Raw genomic sequence first — 27,792 nt, 5'->3', positions numbered from 1 at the left:
AGAAGGTAATGAGGTTTCCCCTCAGCCTCCTCTTCTCCACACTGAACACCCCCAGTTCCCTCAGCTGCTCCTCATCAGCCCTGTTCTCCAGACCCTTCCCCAGCTTTGTTGCCTTTCTCTGGACCTGCTCCAGCCCCTCAATATCCTTCTGGGAGTGAGGGGCCCCAAAAGCAAGTCTGTAAAGTTTTTGCATATGTCAGTGCTGGTTAAATCCTGCTGGCACATGAATACCTTTAATAACGTCTGGGGTAAGGGTGAATTATTGCATAATTATTGTCAGAAATGTGGGGTTTATGCTTTCTGAAGCATCAGGCACTAACAACAAGGACAACAGAGCACTGACTCCCACTAGTATCCATACAAGTTTTCACATTTAATTGGAGTTAACACCAGGCTTTAAAATAACAAAATAACTTGAGAAGCAAGCTGCAGCAAGAGATGAGTGGCAGAGGAAGGAGGCCAGCACCACTGCTGCTTTTCATCAGGTGGGCTGTGGATGTACACATGAAACATGTGAGAGACAAACCAAAGCTGAATTCTGAGTAACTTATGAAGGGAGACCTAAACCCTGCTTTTAGAGATCCTGAAAGTCTTTGTAAATCAGCTGGATGAAAATACCAACATGGCTAATTAATGTCCTTTTTCAGGCATTTGGAACAGGCTGCCTAAGGAAGTGGTGGATTCACCATCCTTGGAGGTCTTCAAGAAAAGTGTGTACATGGCACTCGGGGACATGGTTTAGTGGCCACAGTGGTGCTAGGTTCACAGCTGGGCTTGTCCAACCAAAGCAATTCTAAGCATGGCCATTTTAAATTAGTTTGTTGGGTTTTCTTTTCCTAATTTGATCATTCTGTTTACTATTAATTTCAGTATCTCTACGATAATATTTTAATATACTGAGAAGACTGAGAGGGGATCTCATGAATGTCTATAAATATCTGAGGGATGGGTGCCAAGTGGAGGGGGCCAAGCTCTTTTTGGTGGTGCACAGTAATAAGATAAGGAACAACAGGCACATGCTTGAACATAGAAGACTTCCCTTCAACATGAGGAGATAGTTCTTTACAGTGAGGGTGATGGAACACTGGAACAGGCTGCCCAGGAAGGTTGTGGAGTCTCCTCTGGAGACTTTCCAAACCCACCTGGATGCATTCCTGTGCGGACTACTCTGGATGATCCTGCTTTGGCAGGGGGGTTGGATTGGATGATCTCTGGAGGTCACTTCCAACCTCTAATGTACTGTGATACTGTGAAGCATGTTTATGTCTGCTTCATCTCCTGAGATAGGTTTCCAACATTAGGAACAGCCTGCATTTGACTAATAGAAAAATATAATACATTTCTGAATGTATCTCAAATGCTGAAGGCTGAGAGCCTTTTTAAAAACAAGAATTCCAGTTTGTTTTTAAACATAAATGTTAAAACTCATATGGGCTGACAGACACTTGTCAAGAAACAAAGACAAATTTTCTCAGTTTTCACAGCATACATTTGCAGAAGTTCTGCTAAGATTCTAATTTCTGTATTTATTAACTGCAATCTAATGTAACTTGTGGTTGTAAGACTGAAACTGTTAATTATCTATTAGCAACTATTAGACCTGCAGAAGGTAGCACTGAAAAAAGGTGGGTGCTAAAAGACACATCTTGGCCAAGGTGCAAAATGGAAATTAAAAAAAAAAATAGTATCTTCCATGATTTTAAATAAACAAACTATATTCCTTCCTGTCCTGGGTTGTTTCATGACATTATTGTGAAATACTAATGGCCGCTGTGTTTATTTCACCATTGAAGTGTGTTCATTTTACTGGTGGGTCAAGACTGGTAATTGGTAAAGCATTTTCCAAGCCTGCTGACTGGATGGCTTAATATAAATATTAATTATTCACCTGACTTACAACACAAATATTTTGCTGCACTAATAACCTTAAAAGTTGGGGATGATTTTAGGTGGCAACTACACTGCTGCATTTTCAGTTATACAAGGCTTAAAAACCCAAGTCAAGGAAAAAAAAAAAAAATCTATGAAAGGCCATAGTAGATACTGCATAAAATGAGCTAAAGTCCACCAATAGTTTGATTTAATAAAAACACCATAAGTAAACAAGAGGAATATGGAACAAAGGTAACAGGAACAGTTTGCAGAGCCAACGTGCCTCATCTGAGCCGTGCTGCTGTACGATTAGAGGCTCATTGATTCCCCTTCCACCTCTGTTCCCAGTTCTGTGTTCAGACAGGTGAGCCAGGCTGACCCTTCCTGCCCCACCATTTGTAAGCCAAATTCAAACCGCTGCAGCCCCACAGCCACAGCCGAAGGGAGCCTGAAGCCGGGTTTGGGAACCGGCATGCCCCCAAGTGAGCAGCAGTAAGAGCCATGAGAGGCGGCCAGGAGCCCATTCGGGGGGGGCATCAGACCTCAGAAACCATTAGACGAGGTAAATTAGTCCTTAAAAGACGACTTCCCATAGGAAAGGAGAGCCAGACCAGCTGCAACACCACCCCACCTCCCGCTTCCTACCACTAGGCCTCCCTCTTTTGCAGCCCGGAAAGCACACCCATAGCACCGGCATTCCCTGAGAGCTGCAGACCGGGGGTCAGGCGCCTGCCATCCCCCCGCGGGGAAGAGGGCGACGAACAATACCAGAGAGTCCGCGACACAGACGAGCAGCCCAGCTCCGCCTGGGCCGAGCCAACATGGCGACGGGGCGGGCGGAGGCAGAGGCGTGCCTGCGGCAGGGCGGGGCGGGGCGCCGCGCCGCTCGCGATGGCTGGCGCCGGCGGGGGGAGGCCGCAGCCATCCCGGCAGCCATAGCGACGACGCTACCTGCAGTGACGGGAGCAGGCCGGGGGGGTGGGGGGCGGCGGCGGACAAAGGGGGCGCCGCCGAGCCCGCACCCAGCGGCCCCGGAGGGGTGAGTCAGTTTGGGGCGGGGGACACAGCGCGACACCTCCGGGATGGGGCGCGGGGGGACGGGGAGGAGCGACAGCCCCCTCCCAGGGCTGTTAGCCGGGCCCGGGCCGGGCAGTGAGGGGCTGATAGGCCGGGCCTCCTTTCCCCTTCAGCGGGGAGAATGGGCCTTCCGGCGCCGGTAGCTCTGGCCTTGCCGGCTCGGGTGGGGAGCGCTAGCGGAGCCCGGTGCTTGGGGCTCTTCCCTTCGGCAGGGCCGTGAGGCGGAGCGGGGCGGCGGCCGCGCTCCAAGGCCCCCCGCAGCACGGCTCCGCCTTGCCCGGCTGGGCCCCTCTCACCCGCGGGGCTCCTCGGCGGGGAGCGGATAGCCGGAGCCGAGCAGTCCCGAGGGGGTGAGTGTCGGCTTGGTGCCGGTGAGGCCGAGGCTCGCTGGTAGCGGCTCCGAGGTGTCGGAGGGGAAGCCGTGCAGGACGGCGAAGGTGCTGGCTCCGGTATCGTCACTGGCAGGGCAGGGCGCAGGGTGGGGAGAGGCCGTTAGAGCGCAGATGCCTCAGCCTTTATCTCTGCTGCATGTTGTTGGAGAACAAAGAGGATCAATTAAGCGTGTGCAGTTACTGCCGTGGCTCTGCCTGCAGTAGGTGCGCTTGGAGAGTCAAACTGCGCTGCCTTTCCAGCCGTAACTCTCTGAGGAAAGAGCGTTTTCCTCAGTTCATCTGTGGCATCTTAGTATTTGAGCCGAGTATTTATTTGAACCTGGTCTGAGACAGGGGAAGAGGCCACGTAGCGCTAATGAACACCACACACAATTAAAAAACAGCGTGTTTGGTGCATTAAACGCAACCTGAAATTGAGACAAGACTAAAACAGATGTGCCCTTGAAAGCCTTCCATGGGTTTCTTCAGAACTGCATGGGAGAATGGATCAGAAGCAGTGCACAGCTGTCATTTCGTTTTCCCTTGCTTTTGTGTGTCTCTTAGTGGCATTTGAATTTTTTTGTTGTTGTTACTGTCACCTTTTCAGCATTTGAAAAATAAAGGGGGAAAAAAAAAAGTGGTCCTAATAAATTTTGCTGTCAGTATCAGCATGATTTATGTATGTTGTAGTCATCCATGCTAAGAGGTAACGCTCAGACTGTTTAATTTTATAGCATCCTAGAGACAGTTACTAATTACATTTCTCAGCCTGTAAAAAGGTAAACAATAGCATTATTTTGGCCCAGGCTTTGCAGAGTATCAGAGCAGTTCTGCCAGTTTAAAGGTGACTACCCACCTACTTAAATACTTTGCCGAATGTGTGCCTTCGTAGGTTAGCAAACCGAGGTGAGGTTAACCAACTTGCTCAAGGTCATGGAGTGTCAGTGACAGAGTTAGCAGTAGTGGAATGCAGCCATCCTGGCTGCTGGGTTCTGTGCTGAGTGTTGGTGACTCTCCCAAATAATTGCAGGTAGTTTAAACATTGGTTTGCGTAAGTGCACGTTGAGGCCTTAAGAAACTTTGGGAGAAACAAAATGTTGCTAGATCTGCCTGAGATAGCATGCTGTATTTACATGGAGCTTCAAGGACTCTCTCAGCCTGGCAGAAGAGGGAATTTTGAAGAAGACTTTGTCGTTTGTTTTGTAAATATGCTCTCAAAAGGCATCAGTGTATTGACTACAGTGTAGAAAGGCTTCTTGTGTAGATTGTGAAACACATCAAAATCAGATTACATTGTAATCACCCAGTTTTTAAAAGGAAAAACATGGAGACTACAACTGTAAAGAGCTTATTTCTGAATTACGTGTTTACTAAGTGACATTCTATACAGTTATTTGCAGTTGTTAGGAAAAAACCCCAACAAATGTACTCGGAAGTCATGGTGATGAGGCTGTTGGCAGTTAAAATGGGAACACAAAACTTCCTCCCTTGATTTATTTTTTCAGCAGATACTTACTAAGTAAAAACAAATCACAATCGGTGTTGTTTCTGACCCTAGGGAGAAGTTAACATTTCACTCTGTGTTTTTTCTCTGTCGAGTTTAATTTCTAAAGGAAGGGATTTCAAAGGAAACACTGGCAGATCTGTGCTATTGTGACACCAGCAATATATATTTAGTAACTTCAGGGAGGAAAGATCCTTATTGTGCTAAAAAAAATGTAGCAGTGACAATTGTTTGTCTGGATTTCAAATAGCGCTGGAAGGAGAGCTGGTGGTGTTCAGGTGTCACACGTTGGCCTGTGTCCTGTTCTGAGCCTTGTGTTTGGCAGATCCTGCACCTGCAGGGAGTCTTGCTGGCAGAACAAGGAGAAGCCCATCTGTGCAGTGTAAGTCATGGAACTCAGACCACAGATCTTGGGTTTGTACAGTTGCTGCTTGTTTGATGTGCAAATAATCTTGGTGACTGTTGACCACAAAATTCAGAGGTGGTGGTGGTAAGAATCTGCTGTGCTGTGGCAGACAAGTGTGCTTTCAGTGGTTGGCCTAGGTATGCTGACCCAGCAGTGTGCCCAGGTGGCCAGGAGGGCAAATGGGATCCCGGTCTGCATCAGGAATAGCATGGCCAGCAGGAGTAGAGGAGTTTGTACCCTTGTAGTCAGCACTGGTGAGGCCACACCTTGAATATTGGTTTCAGTTTTGGTCCTGCAGTATAATAGAGACATTGAGATGCTAGAGCGAGTCAAGAGCAGGGCAATGAAGCTGGTGAAGGATCTGGAGAACAGATGTGGTGAGGAGCAGCTGAGGGTACTGGGGTTGTTAAGCCTGGAGAAAGAAGGCTCTCTCCACAACTCCTTGAAAGGAAGTTGGAGTGAGATGGGTGTTGGTCTTTGCCCATAGGACAAGAGGAAATGGTATCAAGTTACACCAGGGGAGATCTAGGTTGAACCTTAGGAAGAACCTCTACACTGAAGGGGTTCTCAAAGACTGGAACAGGCTGCCCAAGGAAGTGGTTGAATCCCCATCACTAAATGTATTTAAAACCCATCTTATGGATCTCATGGGTATGGTGTAATAGTGGCCCTGGTAGAGTTAGATAATGGTTGGACTTGGTGATCTTAAAGGTCTTTTCCAACCATAGTGATTCTGTGTGATTCTGGTTGGGCTGCTGAAGGCAGGTGGCTACTGAGCCTTGTTCTGAATGTGAGTGCTGCTTTAGGGTTAAGCTGTGCTGAGAAGCTCTGCTGGCATAGCCTTCCTCTCTAAAAGCCTTTACAGTTTCTTGTTGATGAGTGCAATATGATGGGTATGCTGTTATTAATGCTAAGCCATCAGATCTCCCCAGGAGATCTGTAATTTATAATGCAGGCTTTGGGAAAAGTACTTTTGGTGATGCCACTTGGTGAGATAGGGTAAGTAGCAAGACAAAAGGATGATCTCAAAAAAGGATACTGGTTGCTTGCTTAGAAATCCAGACATTTATCTTCTGAATGACACTGCTGTGTCAGCAAATGTGTCTACTATAGGCCTGGGTTTGCCAGGCTCTCCTTTTGCTGGTTTGAGTGGTAACTTCTCATCCAGCCAAGTTAAATAAGGAAGCAGTCACAGGATAGACTTCTTTTAAGATTGGTGTCTTTCTTCCTGCAACTTGTGGAATCCTGAGAGGTTTGTGAATTGTGTTTTTAACTTATGCATAAGAAAAATGAGCTTGTTAGGAGGCTTAGTGATCCATACCTCCCGTGATGTTGGGATCTGTGGGGTTTGGGACATCTGAACTCAGCTGCTAGCTGAGCTGAGAAAACTGGAGTTGTGGTGTGATGGCAGGAATCAGAATAAAACATGTTGAGTATTCAAATAAACTAAAACATCAAAATAATCTTAATTATTATGAATAGTTTAATTTTTTTTCTAATGTAGCCATTTAAAAATACCTAGCAGTAGCTCACAATTGGTTATGCAGTTTAAAGCATTTCTTAGGGGGGAAAAAAACCCTTTTTGTAGCTTTCAAATATTGCTTTTATTTCTGCCACACATAATGGATGTAGTACAGGTATGTGTGAGAAGCAAAGATTTTCACATGTGCTTATTACTGTGTACTACATTGAGCTCACTTCAGGCAGGGGTGGGGGGGGAGGGGTGGAACCCAAATTCTTACTCTTCTGCCTATGAGAAGTTTCAAAAGAACTTATTTTTCATTCCTATGAGCTGTCATTTTTTCCATGTTAGCTCTTCATATAGTGTTAATATGTTTGACTGGAACAATGAATCTCACTTAGCAACAGTACATAAAGTTGTTCAAGAAATGCTGCTTACACTTGCTGCACAAAGTGATTCCAGAGTTTGTTAATTTGTCTGAAACAAAAGGGATTCACCAAAATTCTAAGGGGCACAAGGATCCTGAATTGCCACTTACAGAGCTATTTCTTTTTCTGGACTCTGCTTAATAAGGTAGCAGAACATCAGCTTGGAACGCTGTCATTGGGGATTTGTTTTCAGAATATTATTAGTAGCATTTCAGTGCAGTGGAAACAAACCTGTGCTCTGAAAAGAAACTGGATCTTGGGGAAGGACATTCCAATAAAAGCCATGAATTTAAATTCTACAGGGATGATGTGCTGTTTTAAACCAGAAATACATTTAAAAACTCAGTCTGTGAATAAGAATCAGAACCTGTAAATCTGAAGGTATGACAGATACACTTAGTAAACACCTAAACTTGTGTCATGTTTCAAATATCTGGTGCTTGGAAATGTGAATGTTTAGAATGCAGAAATAGGCATTGAGTTTTGATTGTTCATAGCACCGGGACCACTCACTGCTACAAAGTTCAGAAACTACAGTTCCTAAGGCACACCCGAACTGGAGAAAGCTGAAATGGACCTTGTTTTACAAAGCTTCATGGGAAATGAAAATGACAGCAAACAAGTCAGTAGGAACTGCTTGTTCTTTTAATATTTTCTACTACAGAACAAAGTTAAGCCTGAGAGGACAACTCTAGTTTGATAATTAACCTGTAGGAGATACAGTAACACATGACATTCTTGGGGGAAATCTCTGTGTAGCTGTTTCACTTTGTCCTGGCTGGAGTGTGTCAAGTCAGTGGTATGTGTGCTGAGGAGCCTGGCTTTAATTTTCTTTTATGAATTACGTTTGGGATTGTTGCTTGGTCGGGTCATGGGTTCTGCTTTTAGTTCAGGAATGTCACTCAAAATAAAACAAAACCATGGAGGGGTGGCAGAGGGAGAACTGCAATGGTTATACTTGGGTTAGAGACAGCAGTGGCAGATCTTAATCAAATAGTCAGTCCCAAATCTATTTGGTGTTACTCATGCCAGTTATTTTTCAGCTCATTGCCTGTGAGTACCATGCAATTGTTGAGTCCAAGCAAGGTGTGAAGGTGTTCCCCATTCTTTGGTTCTGAGTCTCAGGGGTTTGACATACCTCAGCGCCTACCTGAGCGGATATTATACCTCATCCAGGAAGGTCACCTGCCTAAACAGTGACTACTGCTGGCTTAGGTCCTTGTGTTTCCTTATTTCTGCTGTTTGTTTTCAAGTTGTAGTGTCCTGAGGGAAGGGTGGGGATACCTTTTTTGGTGGTGGTGTTTGGTTTGTGTTGCAAAGACTCTGGTCTGGAGTGGGACCCCAAAATGCTGCTATGATACACTGGAGAAGTGGTTATCCATGTATTTGATAGCAGGTTGTTAAGCTGATGGAAACCCCATGCAAGTATGGGTTTTTTTTTTTCATTTCTGTATTTTAAAGGAACTTAAGTAAAGGTAGATCCATAACCAAGCATTGTATTTGATATTTTTTACACCTTTGTTGACTGCTTCAGTTTAGTATAGACTTATGGAAATAATCTTCTTGCCTTCTCTCTTTTTTTTGTTTTGTTTTTTTCCCCTTTTTTCCTTTAGAATTGCCAAAATGCTTTGGAATTCTTAAACGATTCAAAAACTGAAGTCTCTGAGGATACAAAATCATAAGAACACAAGAAGCAGCAAGGAGGATTCAGTGCCAATGCAGCAACAAAAAAGACAGCCAGAGTTAGTGGAAGGAAATCTTCCTGTTTTTGTTTTTCCTACAGAACTTATATTTTATGCAGATGACCAGTCAACACACAAGCAGGTGTTGACTCTATATAACCCCTATGAGTTTGCCTTAAAATTCAAAGGTGGGTTTCTTAGGTTAAGTTCTATTTAAAGGTTAGTTGGTGATCTTGAACAGTCCAATTATGATTCATGTATTTGTTACAAAGCCAAACTCTTTACTTATATCTGTTGATGAAGTTGGTGAAGTATTCCTTCCTGCTTTGTTACCACTGCTGTCCTTTTCATTGCAGTTCTTTGTACAACTCCAAATAAATATGCGGTGGTTGATGCTACAGGTGCAGTGAAGCCTCAGTGCTGTGTTGATATGTAAGTAAAAGCTGGTTGGTTGGGGTTTTTTTTCTGATGTACAACACTGTATTATCTTAATTTCTTATTTAAGAGGTAGTAAAGGACAGCATAGATATGAGGAAGAAGTTCTTTAGAGTGAGGCTGGTGAGACACTGGAGCAGGCTGCCCAGGGAGGTCATGGAGGTGTTCAAGGCTAGGTTGGATGAGGCCTTGAGCAACCTGGTCTAGTGGAAGGTGTCCCTGCTAGTGCCAGAGGGGTTGAAACTAGATGATCTTCAAGGTCCCAAATCATGAACCCATGAATGTATGTATAAGATAAGTTGTGTGAAAATATAGTATTTTCCTAATCTCCTATATTCATACAGTATTTTCCTAATCTCCTATATTCTTGTGACCATCTGGTCTTAGCTATCCTTTCACTCAAGGGCAGAGGATTACAGTGTCAGACATACTCTTTAATTTTCTTCATCAGGCATCAATAAATTGCTAGTAAATTCATCCTGTAGTATAGTTTGTAAACCAGCAGTGAGAGTAATATGAGACTCCTCTGAGCACTTTTTTTGTTAGAAATAACAAGAAAAGGAACACCCCCAGGACTGAGATTCCCATATGAGAAATACTTGTTTGCAGATTGGCAAAGTGAAAATGTTTGCAGTTCTTCTGAGCACACTTTCCTGGGCCGTTTTTCATACAGATACTTTTGCCTACCTTTCACCCCAACCACATCTTATTCATAGATCTCAGTCTCCCCTTTACTTTTTTTTTTTTTTTTTTGCTGTCAGGTCCTAACCCAATAACAGAGAAAATTAAGAAGGCCACTTAAGTGACCAAAATAATACATAAATTCTGTAGGGTGCTTTAATTCAAAGTAGCATAGATCCATAAGCTAAAATAGACCAACTCTTTCCATCTTCCATATTATTTCTGTGTTGATGTACAGATAAAACTACAAAAAGCAGGAAATACTTAAAAGAGCAGACTGAGCTTTCTGAATTGAAATTTGAAACACCTTCTGGAATCTCTGGCTAACAGATGGGCATACCCAAAAAGAAAAACCACAAAGCTACATCTTCTGTTAGATAAAGAAGATAAACAGACTCTGTTCCTTAGGTGTAATTAGGAAAATTCAAAAGACTTGCTAAATAGAATGGAAGTTTAAAAACATGGAACTATTAAATCAATCCTAAAAATGGAAGGAAGCAGTGTATCAGGGAGCTGTTGCAGGCTTTGGCAGACATTTACACAGGCGTGATTGTTTTGGTTAATCCTAAACAAATGTTTTTTATTAAATAAAGGAAAATAAGACATATGCATGTTTCCAAAGGAGTGTTTTTGTGCAGCACAAACCCCATCCAGTTCCAATGGCTGCTGTCTAAGGGGCAGTGTTTACTGCTAGGATATGAGCAGTACTATGCAAGTATGGCCATTTGCCAGATAAACAGATATTCTACAGAGCTTCCAATTATGCAATGGTCTCTAAAAGGAAACAGGAGAATGTATCTGTTTATAAGGGTCTGCAGAAAACATCTCTTTGCTTGGCAAGCTGATGCATGTTCTCACAGCACAGTGTTATGTAAAGGTTCGGGTTAGGTTGGTACTACCATGGTACTGAAAGTAGAAGCAAAATTGTGAAAGGAAGGAATAAGTGTTGAATCTGCTTTTCTAATATGTTAAGGGCTGTATGAATTAGGATTGTTGGGGGGGAGAAAGCCTTTTGTTTCAGTGAAGGCAGTTGCCCAGCCAGCACTCACCTTGCTGAAAGCATGTCATAAACACAGTTTTCTGCCTCTAGAGTGACATAAAACTACATACATTCCTGCAGCCCTCTTGCTTTGGGGGGAGGACAGTCTGTTTCCTTTTTGAACACTCAATCCAGATAGCAGTTACAAGCACTGGCTGGAGAAGAGAAGCCTGCAGGAGGACCTTAGAGCAGCATTCCAGTACCTGAAGGGGGCTACAAGAAAGCTGGGGAGGGACTTTTTACAAAGAGCTTGTAGTGATAAGGCGATAATGGCTTTGAGCTGGAATAAGATAGATTTGGACTGGAGATGAGGAAGAAATTCTTTAGTGAGGGTGGGATGACACTGGAACAGGTTGCCCAGGGAGGCTGTGGATGCCACCTCTCTGGAGGCATTCAAGGCCAGGTTGAATGAGGCCTTGAGCAACCTGGGCTGGGGGGAGGTGTCTCTTACCCATGGCAGGGGGATTGGAACTAGATGATCTTTAAGGTCCCTTCCAACCCAATCCATTCTGTGAATCTGTGTGTTAGTGATGGCAGGTACAGTTCTTTTAAATGAAGACTGAAACACAAAAACCTGGTTCTTGCAGCAATTTAGTGTATATGTTATTAAAAAAAAAAAAGTTTTCTTGAAGCATTTTCAAGACTACTGTCCTGTCTTTCTAAAGGTAGAAGCATTTATTGATATCTCAGGAGATGGCAGCCTTCCTAAAGCCAAATCACTTATGTGTGTTATCTTTAAAATCTAAAATGCCAAATCACTTATGTGAATTGTCTTTAAAATCTAAAATGGCATTGCACACACACACACAAACCCAACGAAAAACAACAATAACAAACTAAACAAAACACAACCAAGAAAAAAACCCAAACCAAACAAAAGAAAAAAAAAAAAAAACAAACCCAACAACCAACCAAATAAAGTTTTCCACTTGGGAAAAATAACTAAAATCCATGTTAACCCAAAGAGCTAATACAGATTCAAAAAGCTGAATGTGACTTTTCTTTTTTCCTTAATGCTAGAGAAGTATTTTCATAATGAATCATAACTGCAGAGAGGAGGCAGTTGAGCAGAGCACTGCTTGGAGATCTGTTGTTACCTTTGATCACTGTTATTTTAAAACTGTGCCTTTTGTAGGTCCCACATATAATTTTGCCCATGAAATGCCCTAAAACTAGAAAGAATGCAACAGCTGTTTTACTGTCAAAGCCACCTTGGTCAGTGTATTAAAAACAGCAGAGCAAGAGTGGCTGCTGGACAGTGAGGAGAAGGTTTACCAAGAGAGTAACTGACTTGAGCTGTAACTCAGAGGATATTTCTGCAATCTGAGATCTGATTGCAGCTCGTGCTGCTACACCCAGCATAGCTCCTGGTAGCTACTGAAGTATCTGCAGCATCATGCATTTCAGTGCAGGCTGTGAAACATGCTCAAGGTAGCTAGATTGATAATAGCACAGAGCTCTGCCATTGATACCCAGATTTTCTCACCTCTTTTTCAGTGGGTAATGTTTGTAGACACATAGCTGCCATTTTTATTGCACAGCTGTCATCTTTACTGCACTGTTACGTGCTCTTGAGGGTAGGCTTCTGATTTTGAAAGTCCCTTTACATCTAGCTGACTCCTGTACATAAAGGGGGAATGAGTTTTGCTCCTGAGCAAGTACAGTTTAAAGCTTTGAACCTGCTTGCCTCAAACCCCTAGAATTTTGCCATCACCTCTCCAAGTGTTGGCAGTCTTACTTTTCTTCTTTCCTTCCCTGTCCACTCTAATCCCCCCATACCTTTTAAAATCAGGAAACAACTTTGACAGGAAGGTATCTTTCAGATAATTGGTGTTTCATGCACATTGGCAGCTAGGCCTCATATTGAGGCAAAGGTGTACTTGAAATAAAGAATTAAGTGAGAAGAGCAGATTTAGATTGGATGTTAGGAACAGGTTCTTTACTATGAGGGTGGTGGAACACTGGAACAGGTTGCCCGGGAAGGTGGTTGGGACACCTGTAGGTATTCAAGGTGAGGCTTGATAGGGCTCTGGGCAACCTGATCTAGTGGAGGATGTCTCTGCTGACTGTAGTTGGGGTTGGACTGGATGACCTCTGGAGGTCCTTTCCAACCCAGACCATTCTATGATTCTGTACCGGCACAGGTTGCTCAGGGAGGTCGTGAATGCCCCCTCCCTGGAGGTGTTCAAGGCCAGGCTGGACAGGGCCTTGAGCAACCTGCTCTAGTGGCAGAACTAGATGATCTAGTGTGAGGTGTCCCTGCCCATGGAAGGGGGGTTGGAACTAGATGATCCTTGTGGTCCCTTCCAACCCTGACTGATTCTGTGATTCTAACTAGATGATCTTCAAGGTCCTTTCCAATCCAACCCACTCCATGAATTACCTGTTCTTTTTGGCCAGCCAGTAAAGCATACATATATTTGGGAATCAGAGCAAACATAAGGGATGGTGGGAAGTGAAGGCAAGATGAAAGCTTCCAGAGCTGTGGGTGCTGGAAGAGGCACCAGGGATGTGGCCTATTGGAGTGTGTCTTTGTGGGAGGGCTGTGGGCTGTAATTCCACAGGAGGCAGGCTCCTGATGAGTTCCTCTGGCTGAAAACGATGTTTTCCTCTGCAGTGTGATTCGTCACAGAGATGTCCGGGCTGCTTACTATGGTGTGATAGATAAATTCCGTCTGCAAGTGTCTGAGCAGAGCCAGAGGAAAGCACTGGGGAAAAAGGAGATTATTGCTACTCTACTTCCATCTGCAAAGGAGCAACAGCAACAAAAGGAAGAGGAGGAAAAACGGATAAAAGAACACCTGGCTGAAAGTGTCTTTTTTGATCAGTCTTTGTGTCAACCAGGTAGTTGAAATCTTTTACCCTTCCTGTCTTCTGAATCAGTTATCAATAGTTCACTAGCATAAATTCAGAAGTAGTTCTTTTTATTTACCTGTAAGACTGTTTTTATCACTAGGAGATGACAGTGTCCAAGAACCCAAACTATGACTACTCTGCTTATGCTGTCTCGATTAACCAAGCCCCTTTGCTGCCCCGTGTTTGCATGTCAGACCTTGGAGAGTAGATTTTCTGTTCCCCTGGTGCAGGAGCTCTGTTGCAGCTGATGGGAGTTTGCCTGCAAAAGGATGGTATGGTGTTTTTTTCCTTGGGCTGTCTCAGAACATATGCCCCTCCTGAGTTTGTTCCAAACCCTTAATCCTCCATTTCCGGAGGAGCAGGAAATACTGCCAAAACATTTTCTAAAGTGCTCCTTTGTCTGCCTCACAAACACAGAGAAGCTTAGGGGCTAACAGAAAACTCTGCATGCTTTGTAGGTGAGGAGGTGAATCAACAGTCTGGGGCAAAACCTGGACCAAAAGGGGTAAGGGGAGATAGAAAAAGTATCAAGTTGTACCAGATCTAAATCTAAACCACTTCTCAACTTGGCAGCCTTGTTCTTTCATTGATTTATACTGTAATATTCTTGTCACTGTTTAATTTTTCATGACAAGAACAAACATCAGTTCTAGAAAACAGCTGAACTTGCTTGAGTGTTCCTCTTGTTCAAACCAAACTGACTGTTTAGTTTGTTGTTTGATGAAACACCTTCTACTAAAAACCCCCTCCAGATAGTTATTAGTAGGGTACCTGGTTAAAGCAAACTTAGGGAGATGTCTGGGTTCCCAGAACTAAATGTTGCTTGTGGTAGCTGTTCCAGCAGAGAAGTTTTGAACCATCCTGGACAACCTGTCTTTATCCAAGTGCTTAAAGAAAGTCTTGGTGACTCCATTCTATTGCTTGCTTACACAGCAACTACGATCTTTGCATCTAACCTGCAACCTAGAAATTCCAGATTCCTGGAATTGAAATAGGACACATGTTGCTAGTCACTGAGGATGGAAGAACTTGATGGAAACCTTGGCTAGTTTCCAGTAAGCCTTGAGAATTTGGTTAGAGGTATTCACTGAACATGTTAGCAGCTCTTTCAAAGATTACACAACTGTGCCTTTGAGTAGGTTCCAGCTGTTAAACTGCAGCACAGTAAAGCATATGAAGGAGAGTTCAGCTCTGGTTTGTATGCCCTTATTCTGGGGATGTTGCACTGTTCATTTTCACAGTTTTTAGAGTAAGATTCAAATATTACTGATTTTTTTTTTTCCTGTTGGCAACTGGTTCTGGCAGGTGCAGCCCCTAACGAAAGAAGGGGAACTGATCTGGCCCAGGAATCTGTGCTTGTCCTGTAGCCAAGTTTTATTCTGGAGGTGGAAGCAGTTCTCTGCCTGTGGAGCTCTTTTAGGTGTTGTTTCCTAAGTGATTACCAATCACTGCAGGCACACAGCAAGGAGTGGAGTCAGGATGCATGGTGAAACCTCAAGCACTGCTGAAACATCCAGCTGTGATGAATGTGTTGTGTGTACAGCTACTGGGGCTGGCGGGCTCTGTCCCTCCAGACGGGGGAGGGGTTTGGGAAGCCATGTGAAAACAAGTTCCAGCATCAGAACAAGGAGCAGCTTTCTCCTCTCCAAAATGCAGACAGCTTAGAAGGGTGGGTTGAAAAGTTGCTTTCCACCCCTTCCAACCTTCCAAGGGAGAAAAGAAAACCTCTGGCTATTGCAGCTCTGATGTACTGCAGAGTCTTTAATGTTGATGTGGGTTGGGTGTTCCTCACCGCTGGGTTCTCTCTTGTGTTTCAGAAAACAGAACTGCCTCGTCGGGACCTAGTTTACTAACAGTCTTCCTAGGAATAGTGTGTGTTGCAGCACTAATGCTACCTACATTGGGGGAAATGGAATCCCTGGTGCCTCTCTACCTCCATTTAAGCGTGAATCAAAAGTTAGTAGCTGCTTATGTTTTAGGTAAGTAGTTGGGGGTGTTGTAAATGTTTCCCTGCAGCTTCTCTGAGTTGAGAAACTTCTCCTTTGTTTGCCAGTGGCTTCAGACAGAGCATCACCTTACATTTGGGTTTGCAGCTCTGCTTATATTTGACTTGCAGCCATAGTGACATCAGGATAAATTAGCTATTTTAAGTATTTTATGCCAGATTGTAGTTGATACTTATTATACAGGCCACTGCTTGTTAATTTCACCTTCATTTGATGACCAGCCAAGGGCAGTCATCTGCCAACAAAACTGAATGGAATGTGCTGTTTCTTATTCTTTTATTGAAATAGAGAGTTGCTCTGTTGCAGAACCTCAATCTCTTCTGTTATTTCATTGCTCTCTCTCCAACTGGTCTGAAAGGCTCCATTCACTGCCTTCTTGATAAGCAGTTGAAATGTGTAGAAATAAGTTTTTGTAAAGCCCTCCTGAGAGCCCACCACCATCCACAGTTCTTCCTGAGTTGCAACTTGCTGCTAAATGAGGAAGCAGAGTGAAGTTGCACATTTCATTGGTTATGACTCTTTTTCTATAACTATTTCAGATTTGAAGAACAGTCCCACTTAAACTCAGTTCTCCTGTCCCACCTGGCAGAAATGAGGATTTAAAGGAAGCAAGCTAGGCAGATTCAAACTGAGAGCTAGAGGTGAGGTAGTGATGGGGAAGGATGGAAGTTCTTGATGGTTAATGCACACACTCAGCTGCCTGACTCATGCAGTCTGCTGAAGTGGTTTTGAAACCCACTGGTTGCTCTTCACCTGAGCTGATGGGGATGTATTTGCAGCCTTATTGTGGCTTTCCAGTATCTGAAGGGGCCTACAAGAAAGCTGGGGAGGGACTTTTTAGGCTATCAGGTAGTGACAGGACTGGGGGGAATGGAATAAAGCTGGAAGTGGGAAGATTCAGACTGGACATGAGGAAGAAGTTCTTCCCCATGAGAGTAGTGAGAGCCTGGAATGGGTTGTCCAGGGAGGTGGTTGAGGCCCCATCCCTGGAGGTGTTTGAGGCCAGGCTGGATGAGGCTCTGGCCAGGCTGATGTAGTGTGAGGTGTCCCTGCCCATGGCAGGGGGGTTGGAACTGGATGATCCTTGTGGTCCCTTCCATCCCTGACTGATTCTATGATCAGGACCTTCCAGTAATCCTAACTTTGGTTTTATCTCTAGTTTTGAAATTTACTCCAGTTTCTGCTGGTAACTATTGTAGCAAGCCATTTGACTTCATACATCTGCAGCAACTGAACCTAGTTCTAGATTCACTTTGAAGATCCTGCAGATCTTGATTCCTTTGGGAGCAATGGTTTTAGTTTTCATGAAAAGATTCTTCTGTGTGCAGCTCTTGCTGGTTACTCTTGAGAGGATGAAAAACACTTTCTTCCACAGCAAATTCCAACTGGATTGTGCAGCAAGGGAGATCAATGCCACACCAACTGGGCTGTACAACATTTGGGAAGCCTTTGCTTGACAGAAAGGAGTTAAACCTTTGCCTGAAAGTCCCTATACAAGTGGGACAGACTGTCCTGCAGCACCTTCCAGAAGCCTCTGTTGTGGCTCTGTGATGATGTAGGGAATCCAAGGCCTGCAGCTATTGTGCTGGGACTGATTGCCAAAGCTAATACAGACCTGAAGAAATAGCTGAACTCTGATTCCTCTTTAATGGCTAAATTGCTTATCTAATGGAAGGCAGCAGTACAGCTCTGTGCTGTCATGCTTCTATCTTCAAAAATCTTCATTAAGTAAATCATTAAATCAGGATAGTAAAAGTCTCAGAAATGGCTTTATCCATGGTGAGATCTGTAGGCTTTAGCTGAACTCTCTGCAGTGAAAGGCTGCTGTACTAACATCATCTCAGCCTGCAAGAAAGGAAGATTGCCTAAGAGCTGGGAAATTTCTGTTTTGATGTTAGGTAAGGTTGGAATTCAAGGAGTCCTGATGTTTTTTTCCATACTCCCCTTTGCCTTGTGCAATATAACTCACAGCTAAAAACTTGCAGATTTGTACTTTTTGCTGTACCAGCACATAATTAAAGTGAACTTTTCAGTGTGTCATGAGTAGGTTTATTAGCCCCACATTTCCTTCTTTCATCTGGTTTTAATTGGTTTTAACCTCTCTCAGAGCACTTTATTTTTTTTTGCCTCTTTCCTCCCCCTTTAAAGGTCACAACAAAGAGTCTGTAGAAAGCTCCCTGTGCAGACTGACAAGGAAGCTTAACATCTTTGTCTGGAATTAGTAACTTTGATCAGTTACTCTGCATAGGAGTAGAAACAAATGTCTTAGAGCCTTCAGCTAACTTGCCTTAACTTGATGATTCAGCATTTGGATTACACTGCCCATAACTAGCCCCCCTCCCTGAAAAATGTTATCTTGGCTTGTCTGCTAGTGTTACCCTCAGTCAAAATCTCAGGGTTCAGATGTTCCAGTAGTGAAATCAATCATTGCCTGCAGCATTTATAGCTCCTTTGGCATGTAGTTACTAGAGACACTGCACTTCAGTGGCCTTTGTTTGACAGTTGTTTGGGGTGCTTCAAGAAAAGTGTGGTCAGCAGGTCTAGGGAGCTTCTCCTCCCCCTCTACTTTGCCCTGGTGAGACCACACCTAGAATACTGTGTCTGGTTTTGGGCTCCCCAGTTCAAGAGAGACAGGGATGTGCTGGAGAGTGTCCAACAGAGAGCTACAAGGATGAATGGGGAATTTGAACATCTCTCCTATGAGGAAAGGATGAGAGACCTGGGGTTGTTTAATCTGGAGAGAAGGCTGAGAGGGGATCTGATCAATGTCTATCACTATCTGAGGGGTGGGTGTCAAAATGAAGGTGCCAGGCTCTCTTCTCTGGTGGCCAGTGATAGGACAAGGAACAGTGGGCACAAGCTGGAACCCAGGAAGTTCCACCTCAACATAAGGACAAACTTCATTCCTGTGAGAGTGCTGGAGCCCTGGAGCAGGCTGCACAGAGAGGTTGTGGAGTCTCCTTTGCTGGAGACTGTCAACACCCACCTGGATGTGTTCCTGTGTGACTTGCCCTAGGTGATCCTGCTCTGGCAGGGGGGTTGGACTAGGTGATCTCTAGAGGTCCCTTCCCACCCCTGCCATTCTAGAATTCAGATTCTATGCCTACATCAAAACTGGGAGCAATACTTCTAACATTGAAGTGAAATGCTTCCATCAATCCATTCTCCGTGTATCTGTCAATCCCTTCTGTGTGTGTTTACGTCCTGTGCCGGGCAAGCGTTGGAAATGTTTTGTTTGACCAAACGAAAACATTCAGTTCTCCCTTCTTCTCTTTCAGGTCTCATCACCATGGTTATTTTGAGAACATGAGCAATGAGTTAATAGGATGTCCAACACCTTACTGTATATTCACACCATGAATGTGGACTGCCTTTTACTCCCATTTGGCTCACTAAGACGCTAGCAACCCCCCTTACAGTGATTTAAGATCCCTTCAGAAGTGTAATATATTTTAACTCTGTATAATAAACAAAAAGACTCAAAGCACTTTTCAGGTGCTTCTGTAACAGACAGCTATGAAATGTTCAATGATAACCTGTGAAAATAATTGGGAAAAAAAAAAGACAACAACTTTTCTATCTACACCTACTGTATAAAAAACAAAGGAAAACATCAACAACAACAACTGAAATCCTTATTAAAGCAACATTTGTTATTTTTAGTCTATGTTCCCATCAGTGTGTGCTCACTCTAAAAGCAAAAGTCTCCTGTAAAAGCTGTTTGGTTGGTGGTTATACAGGCTTGAGGCTGGTGCAAAACACTGCTGTCTCCAGAGCAGGAAGAGGAGAGTCCTGACTCTTCATGGAAGAAAATGAACAGTTCCATCGAGGAAATAAACCATGAATTTTAGGTGAAGAAGTCCTTCTCTCCCCTGCCTTCCTTCATATCCTTGCCAGCCCCTCGCTGAGTGCTGGGTTTCTTACCTGGGGTAAGAATAATTTCTGCGGCAGCCCTTTTGTATCGCAGTTGTGGACAATAAAACTGAGTTCTGTCCTTGGAGCCTTTCCTTCCTTAGGGCTGCGTGCAGGGTCACTGATGGCAGCAGCTTGGAAGGGAGACCCTCAAAGGGCATCTTCTCCAACCCCCCTGCAGGCAGCAGGGACACCTCCAACTAGATCAAGGCTGCCCAGGGCCACAGCAAGTCATCTCGAATGTCTTTAGGGATGGGGCTTCAACTACATCCCTGGGCAACCTGTTGCAGTGTTTTCCCACCCTAACTGTGCAGAACTTCCTCTGCTGTCCAGCCTGAATCTACCCTCAACATCCAATCCACACCTCAATCTACACATGCAGTGTGGGAGATGAGCAGCATTGGCAGCAGGTGAGCTCACACTGCATACTAATGAAGAATTCACCCTTTCCCCCCCCGCCCCATTTTAGAGCCCAAAGTATAGCAACAAAGGAATTCCTCTACACCATCCCTTCCCCACCCAGCCCCAGCTAAGGTGGGGGATTTCTTTTGTATCAGAAAAGTCCTCTCCAATTCCAGTTTTCTACTCATTAAACATTTATCCTGGTTCATGGAACAAGTGTTTCCCTTCATTTGACAGCTCCGTGGTGAGAAGTTGCAGTTTAAAACCCTTTCTGCTGCAGGGCTGCTCTTGCTGTGCTTGATTCATACACAACCGCCTTGGTGTCTAAGAAGTCTCTATAATTAATATGCTCTGATCTGTATAAAAATCATTCTGGAAATTAAAATCTCCTTTCCCTCTGCATGTTATGGGTCACTTTTCTGCTGATGCATGGAAATAACAAAGGATGAAGATACCAGTGAGAGAAAGGTTGGATTTGAATTGTTAATCACTGTACTTTCTATTTTGTTTTTCTCTAATACAAGGAAGCCTTTAAAATGGCAATAAAATGTTGCTCCAGTTTGATTCTCAGAACAACTGAGGTTGTGGATGTTGCTTCAGTTTGATTCTCAGAAGGACTGAGATGGTGTCATCAGGTTATCAGATGACAGAGAACTAAGTCAAGCATTAATGCTCATTAAAAAACAAACACAAACAGATGAAGCTAGTAGGTGCTTTGAGAAGGCTGTGTTGCAGAGCCTGTGCTGCAGACACCCTGCTTGCCTTCCAGTGCTCTCCCTGCCACTGCAGAGCTGCACCCTTGGAGCTTCACTGTTAAGTTCTGAGTTACATGAGGAGGTTCAGCCTGCTGTGTGAGGAGGAAGGGCAATGGAATGGCTCTGAAGTTAGGGAGAACAAAACTGTTGTGTGGTAACCAGCCTAGCAGGTAGGTGTTGAGATACATTTTATAGGGATTAAAAAAAAAAACAACCCAAAACACAAACTCACCTTTGTTTATTTATTTCCTCATATCCTGGAGTTGCAGTCATGGACCAGGATCATGCTTGGCCAGGCACTAACAGAAGTACAGAAGAGAAAGAATCCCACATAGAGGAACTCAACAGTCACACTCACAGAATGGTAGGGGGTGGAAGAGACCTCTCAAGGTCAAGTTCAAATCCCCTGCCAGAGCAGGATCACCTAGGGCAGGTCACTCAGGAACACATCCAAGTGGGCCTTGAAAGTCTCCAGAGAAGGAGACTCCACAACCTCCCTGGACAGCCTGCTCCAGGGCTCTGCCACCCTCAAAGTAAAGAAGGTTTTCATGTTCCTGACTCCACCCAAGTCTTGACCCCTATGACCAAGACTTGTAAGACCCCTTAGTGCTGCAGGACAGCACACACAGGACACTTGGGAAGTGAGGTGACAGGACAACAGAGACCCAAACTGCCAGCATTCATATTTAAGAAGTTCCATGTGAACATGAGGAAAAACTTTTTCACTGTGAGGGTGGCAGAGCCCAGGAGCAGGCTGCCCAGAGAGGTTGTGGAGTCTCCTGCTCTGGAGACATTCCAAATCCACCTGGATTGTGTTCCTGTGTGACCTGCCTTAGGTGATCCTGCTCTGGCAGAGGGGGGTTGGACTTGATGATCTCCAGAAGTCCTTTCCAACCCTTACCATTCAGTGATTCTGTAAAGAGGAGCAACTGGTGCAGAAAAACACCTTGGCCAAAGAAATCCTCAGTAACAAAAAGTTTCTTTTCCAGGGGCAAGGAACAATACACACAAACCCATTCCTCAATGCAGAGTGTAACTCAGTGGATGCAGGTCCAAAATGGCACCTGGGCATTAATTTGGCTTGAGAAGTGTGAATTCTGACTGCTTTCTACTTCAGGGAGGTTCCAGCACACTGGATAATCACAGCTTTATTCCAGTGTTGGGAAAACAAAGATCTGAGCACAATTTCAGTTGAGCACTGTGAGGCGGGGGGGGTGTATCAAATCATGTTAGGCATGGCCACAGGGAGACACTGGTTGAGTTTCAGCAGGTGGATACACAAGAGTTCTGTTTCCTGATGCACCTAACCCTGGCTTTATGCATGCACACATCTCTGGTTCTTGCTTAATATTGCTGCAGGACCCTGGGTGCCTTTGAAATAAGACCTGAGGACAGTGAACCTGCCTCATCTTACAGACAGCAGGAAAAGCAGTTCAGTGTTCACTGGCATTTCCCATTCCTGGCTCTCCACACAACCAAACCAAACCAGTCATTTCCTTGCAGTGGAAAAGCACTTTTCAGCAGGCACTTAGGAGGACTTTAAGATCATCCAGCAGAAGCAACCAGCTTGTTTACCTAGCACTTGCCATGGCACCAGTCTCTCCAACAAGCAGTGCTGGCAGGCAGGAGCTGGGAGTGCTGCTAAGATCACCTTCAGCAGCGTCACTCCTCATACCTCTGGGCTTGGGACATGAGCTCCGGTAGGTGTTTGCACTTGTCTGGATCAGCAAATGCTTAGACAGCCCTCTTGCCTCCAAAGGAGTGAGTCACAGAATGCTTCGATCTGCAGCAGACCCAGCATCCCTCGTTCAGAGCTCCAGGGACAGGCTCCAGGGCTTTCAAATAATGGGGTGCAGGGCTCACAGCTGCTGGCGCCCTCCCTCACACTGGAAATCACCTGGAAACTGTTCCAGTGCCTGTAAAGGGAAGTGCTGAGCTGCTGACATTTCTCAAAGCATGCCCCAGGAAGGTGACCAAGCCTGCTGGCAGATGGTGACAGTCCCTGCTCTTACTGAAACAGCTCAGCAGTGGTATTTGCAGCAGCTCAAAGAGAAGCCTGTACACAGAACTGTGTCTGTGCAGCAAAGCAGAGAGATCCTTCCTGGAATCAACTAGCTGGGAACTGTCAAAGCCAATCCTGTGTTATTTCACTCTATGTCCAGGTGTAGGAAGCATCTGATAACCAACAAGCCTAAACTGGAAGGAGGGCTGCCAAGCAGCTTTGGCAGTAAATCACTGAACTGAGGTCCTCATTTGTCAGTGTGTGCTTAAGACACCTGGCTTCCAACTGCTTTCCTTCTAAATGCCAAGTTCCATCACCCCTTTCCTTTCTCAGGAGCACAAATCCCTTACTTCAGACTTACTTGCCCTGGTAATCCATCCCCACAGAAGGGAGCTTGCCTCAGCCTGTAAACCAGATCCAGGAATCTTTTGTTTATGGGAAAGTAAGTTTTGAGGTGCTGAGTGCTCTGTGCTTTACAGGGCCCATGGTGATCCAGGGCAACCTCAAAATTCAGGGATGAACCCCCCCCAAAACCTCGAATCACTGCCTCTGTCAGGACAGACTTTGAGAGACTCAGCCCAAGCAGCTCAGGTACTTTGCCCTCTGACCTTGGCTGAGACCCTCCTGGCTGGAAAAAAAGAAAAAAAAAGAAAGAAAGAAATAGAATTTAGAAATAGAATCATAGAATCAACCAGGTTGGAAGAGACCTCCAAGCTCATCCAGTCCAACCTATCCCCCAGCCCTACCCAATCAACCAGACCATGGCACTCAGTGCCTCATCCAGGCTTCTCTTGAACATCTCCAGGGATGGTGACTCCACCCCCACCCTGGGCAGCACATCCCAATGGGCAGTCTCTCTCTCTGTGAAGAACTTCCTCCTAACATCCAGCCTAGACCTCCCCTGGCACAGCTTGAGACTGTGTCCCCTCGTTCTGCTGCTGGTTGCTGGGAGAAACTTAGAATGCATGAGGTTGGAAGGGACCCTCAAAGGTCATCCAGTCCAACCCACCCTGCAGTCAGCAGGGACATCCCCAACTAGATCAGGTTACTCAGGGCCCTGTCAAGTTTGAATGCCTCCAGGGCGTTCTACCACATCTCTGGGCAAGCTGTTGCAGTGTTTCACTGCCCTGAGCTGCAAGCCCTTCTGCTTTCTATGATATTGCTGGATAAGCTTTATAGCAAGTTAGAAAAGAAAACAACAACAACAAAGCAGCCCTTCTTCTCCCTGTCTTTAATATTACAGTGGATTTTGGTAGAATTCCCATGACAGGCAGGTTTTGAATGTCTCCAGAGATGGAGACCCCCCCACCTCTCTGGGCAACCTGCTCCAGTGCTCTGTGACCCTCAAAGTAAATAAGTTCCACCTCATATTTAGATGTTCAAGCTGATGCCTGTTACCCATTGTCCTGTCACTGGGCACCACTGCAAACAGCCTGGCCCTGTCCTCCTGACACCCACCCTTTAAGTATTTTTAAAGTGTTTTAAGCATTTTAAAGTATCTTAAGCATATCATTCTGCTCTTAGACCACATTCTCTCAGTCTTTCCTCATGAGGGATGTTCCAGTTCCCTCAGCAGCATCTTTGTAGCCCTTTGCTGTACCTTCTCCAGGAGGTCCCTGTCCTTCTTGAACCAGGCAGCCCAAAACTGGACACTACTCCAGGTGTGGCCTCACCAGGACAGAGTAAAGGGGGAGGAGAACCTCCCTCAACCTGCTGGCCACACTCTTCTTGATGCACCCCAGGAGACCACTGAGGCCTTCTTGGCCAGGAGGGCACACTGCTGGCTCATGGCCATCCTGTTGTCCACCAGGACAACCAGGTCCTTTTCCCCAGAGATGCTCTCCAACAGATCAGCCCCCAACCTGTACTGGCCCTTGGGGTTGCTCTCCCCCAGCTACAGGACTCTACCCCTGCCCTTGTTGAATTTCATTCTATTTCTGACTGCCCAACTCTGCAGCCTGGCCAGGTCTCACGGAATGGCAGCACAGCCTGGCAGGGTGTCAGCCACTCCTCCCAGTTTGATACCATCAGCAAACTGGCTTAGGCTCTGTCCCTTCACCCAGATCACTGAATAGGAATGGATCCAGTACTGGCCCCTCTGGGGGACACCACTAGCCACAGGCCTCCAACTGGACTCTGCCCCCCTGACCACCATTCTTCTAGCCCTGTCCTTCAACCAGTTCCCAATGTATCTCACTGCTCATGTTGGCCCTAGAGGAGGCACCATCTCTCTCCACAGCTGGAGGAGGCACATCTGAAGTTAATGGTGCTGCCAATGGTGCTTCTTTCCTGCAGGCACAGCTTGTTGCCTGAGGAAATGACTCAATGACTGATTTTCAGGCTGGAAGCTCACTGCTGGAGCTCCAGAGGTCGCTCCTGCCTTCAGTCACTTCATTAGCAAATCACCTACTAGATGATCCTTAAAGTCCCCTTCCAACCCAAACCATTCTATGAATCTCAGGGCTGGACTCACCAGAACAACACTAAAATTAGAACCACCTCACACATTCATAAACCAAAACCAAAAGAATCATAGAATGGTCTGGGTTGGAAGGGACCCTCAAAGGTCATCCAGTCCTACCCCTCTGCAGTCAGCAGGGACATCCCCAACTAGATCAGGCTGCCCAGAGCCCTGTTGAGCCTCACATTGAATATCTCCAGGGGTGGGGCCCCAACAGCCTCCCTGGGCAACCTGTTCCAGTGTTCCACCACCCTCATGGTGCAGAACTTGTTCCTAACATCCAATCTAAATCTGCTCTGCTCTAGCTTGAAGCCATTGTCCCCCATCTGGTCCCTGCAGGCCGTTGCAAAGTCTTTCTCCATCCTTCTTGTAGCCCCCTTCAGGTACTGGCAGGCTGCTATTAGGTCTCCCCACATCATCATCTCAGTCTCCCCCCTGCAAGACTCTCGAGACCTGTGTTGTTTGTACAGGTTGGTGATCATTTTTTACCCTCAGGGTTTCTGAAGAAAGGTTAAAAAGAACCAGTTCAGGATTCAGTTCTCATGCTAATCTCTGCAGGACTGTGGGCAGCTGTTGAGTGTTCAGGCAGAGAAGACACAGAGAAGACCCTAGCAAGTAAACCTGGCTGATGCAGAGCTCCTTCTTCCTGGCACTGGTAGCTGCTCCTCTGCTAAACGCAGCAACCACTGAAGCACTCATTCCAAAAATAAAGTCCCCTGGGCACTGGCATGGTTATCAACGTTCCCTCAGCAGCCATGTCGTTCTGGAGAAGGCGGAAGGAAGAAAAACACCTCTCAGTTCTCAAGGAAGACACCTTGGCCCAAGACCTGATTTAGCTGCCAACAAATCCTGCAGGAGAGTTTTCAAGCAGACCAATCCAGGGCTGTTTACAGGCATGGCTTTGGGAAGGTGCCACTGGAGAGGAGTGGCACAGTCCTGGAGGGAAGTGGCTGCATGCCCTGAAACAGTTGCAGAGTCCAAAGAAGCTTCTCTCTAATAATAAACATTTCCATATTGGGCTTGGACCTGATGATCTCTGGAAGTCCCTTCCAACCTCTAATCTACTGTGATATTGTGGTGTTGGTTTTTATATCTGAGCGTAGTATTTGATGGATGAAGATGTGGCCAGCAGAGCGAGGGAGGTTCCCCTCCCCCTCTACTCTGCCCTAATAAGACCTCACCTGGAATACTGCATCCAGTTCTGGGCTCCCCAGTTCAGGAGGGTCAGGGATCTACCCGAGAGTCCAAGGGAGGGCTACAAGGATGCTGAAGGGACTGGAGCACTGCCTGGGGAGGAGAGGCTGAGAGCCCTGGGGCTGTTCAGCCTGGAGAGAAGGCTCAAAGGGGATCTGATCAATGTCTATTAAGTATCTGAGGGCTGGGGGTCAGGAAGGAAGGGACAGGGACAGCCTCTGCTCACTTGTGCCCTGTGATAGGACAAGGGGCAATGAACTACAGCACAACATGAGGAGGAACTTCTTCACTGGGAGGGTCACAGAGCCCTGGAACAGGCTGCCCAGAGGGGTTGTGGAGTCTCCTTCTCTGGAGCCTTTCCAGCCCTGTCTGGACGTGTTCCTGTGTGACCTGTGCTGGATTCTCTGGTCCTGCTCTGGCAGGGGGGTTGGTCTGGAAGATCTCCAGAGGTCCCTTCAGTGTGACCTAAGAAAGCTCTGGGAGGAAAAAAGGCACCAACACTTGTGACATAAACTCAGCTCAGCTGAGGGACATCAGATGCCATAGTCCTGTACCTACAGCACTCAAGGAAGCAAAGCTTCAGGGTTCATTGCTCAGCAGTAAATGGGGAGCTAGCAGAGAGCCAATGCTGACAGCAAGAGCTAGTGAGTCCAGGGGTGGTCATGGGTGTTGTGTCACACCAGCAACACATTGGCTCTTGTCCTGTCACTGTAAGTCCTTGTCAAAGGTCCCTCCCCACTACCTCATTCAGGTACTGGAAGGCTGCTCTAAGGTCTCCCTGCAGCCTTCTTTTCTCCAGGCTGAACAGCCCCACTTCCCTCAGCCAGTCCTCACAGGAGAGGTTCTCCTTCCTCTGATCATCTTCATGGCCTCCTCTGGACACACTCCCAACAGCTCCAGGTCCTTCTTATGCTGGGGGCACCAGAGCTGGAGGCAGTGCTGCAGGTGGGGTCAGAGCAGAGCAGAGGGGCAGAATCCCCTCCCTGTGCTGCTGCTCTCCCTGCTCTGGATGCAGCTCAGCACACAGCTGCCTGCTGGGCTGCCAGTGACCATTGCTGGCTCCTGGGGAGTCTTCATCAACCAACAGCCCCAAGGCCCCATAAGTCCCATTTTACTGTGAACCCCTCAAGGGCTAAACTAGGTCCATGTTTAGCTGCTGAAGTCTGTTGGCATTGTTTAGTTTCATCCTTGAGTCTTCCTCACTTTGTCACAGAACTAGGAAAAGAGAAGAGACTTTAAAGGCCAGT

General features: G+C 45.8%; 1 protein-coding gene across 1 annotated transcript; it reads left to right on the top strand.

The window, feature by feature from the left end:
* Window positions 1-2,877: 2,877 nt before the first annotated feature.
* Window positions 2,878-20,140, top strand: MOSPD1 (motile sperm domain containing 1). The gene is made up of 6 exons (XM_054388546.1): window positions 2,878-2,911; window positions 8,734-8,990; window positions 9,159-9,234; window positions 13,575-13,801; window positions 15,631-15,792; window positions 19,098-20,140. Exons 2-6 carry the CDS (start codon window positions 8,837-8,839, stop codon window positions 19,127-19,129), a joined length of 651 nt encoding a protein of 216 aa, XP_054244521.1. The 5' UTR covers window positions 2,878-2,911; window positions 8,734-8,836; the 3' UTR covers window positions 19,130-20,140.
* The last annotated feature ends 7,652 nt before the right edge of the window (window positions 20,141-27,792 follow it).

The sequence above is a fragment of the Indicator indicator genome, chromosome 17, assembly GCF_027791375.1.
Source record: "Indicator indicator isolate 239-I01 chromosome 17, UM_Iind_1.1, whole genome shotgun sequence".
NCBI lineage: Eukaryota > Metazoa > Chordata > Aves > Piciformes > Indicatoridae > Indicator > Indicator indicator.
The sequence above is the reverse complement of the archived record's forward strand: the minus strand, read 5'-3'. Positions and strand labels throughout refer to the sequence as shown.

Coding starts and splice junctions, on each gene's coding strand:
- MOSPD1 (XM_054388546.1), top strand. CDS start 8,837: ATGCAGCAACAAAAAAGACAGCCAGAGTTAGTGGAAGGAAATCTTCCT. Junction 8,991..9,158: donor GTTTGCCTTAAAATTCAAAG/GTGGGTTTCTTA, acceptor TTTTCATTGCAG/TTCTTTGTACAACTCCAAAT. Junction 13,802..15,630: donor TCAGTCTTTGTGTCAACCAG/GTAGTTGAAATC, acceptor CTTGTGTTTCAG/AAAACAGAACTGCCTCGTCG.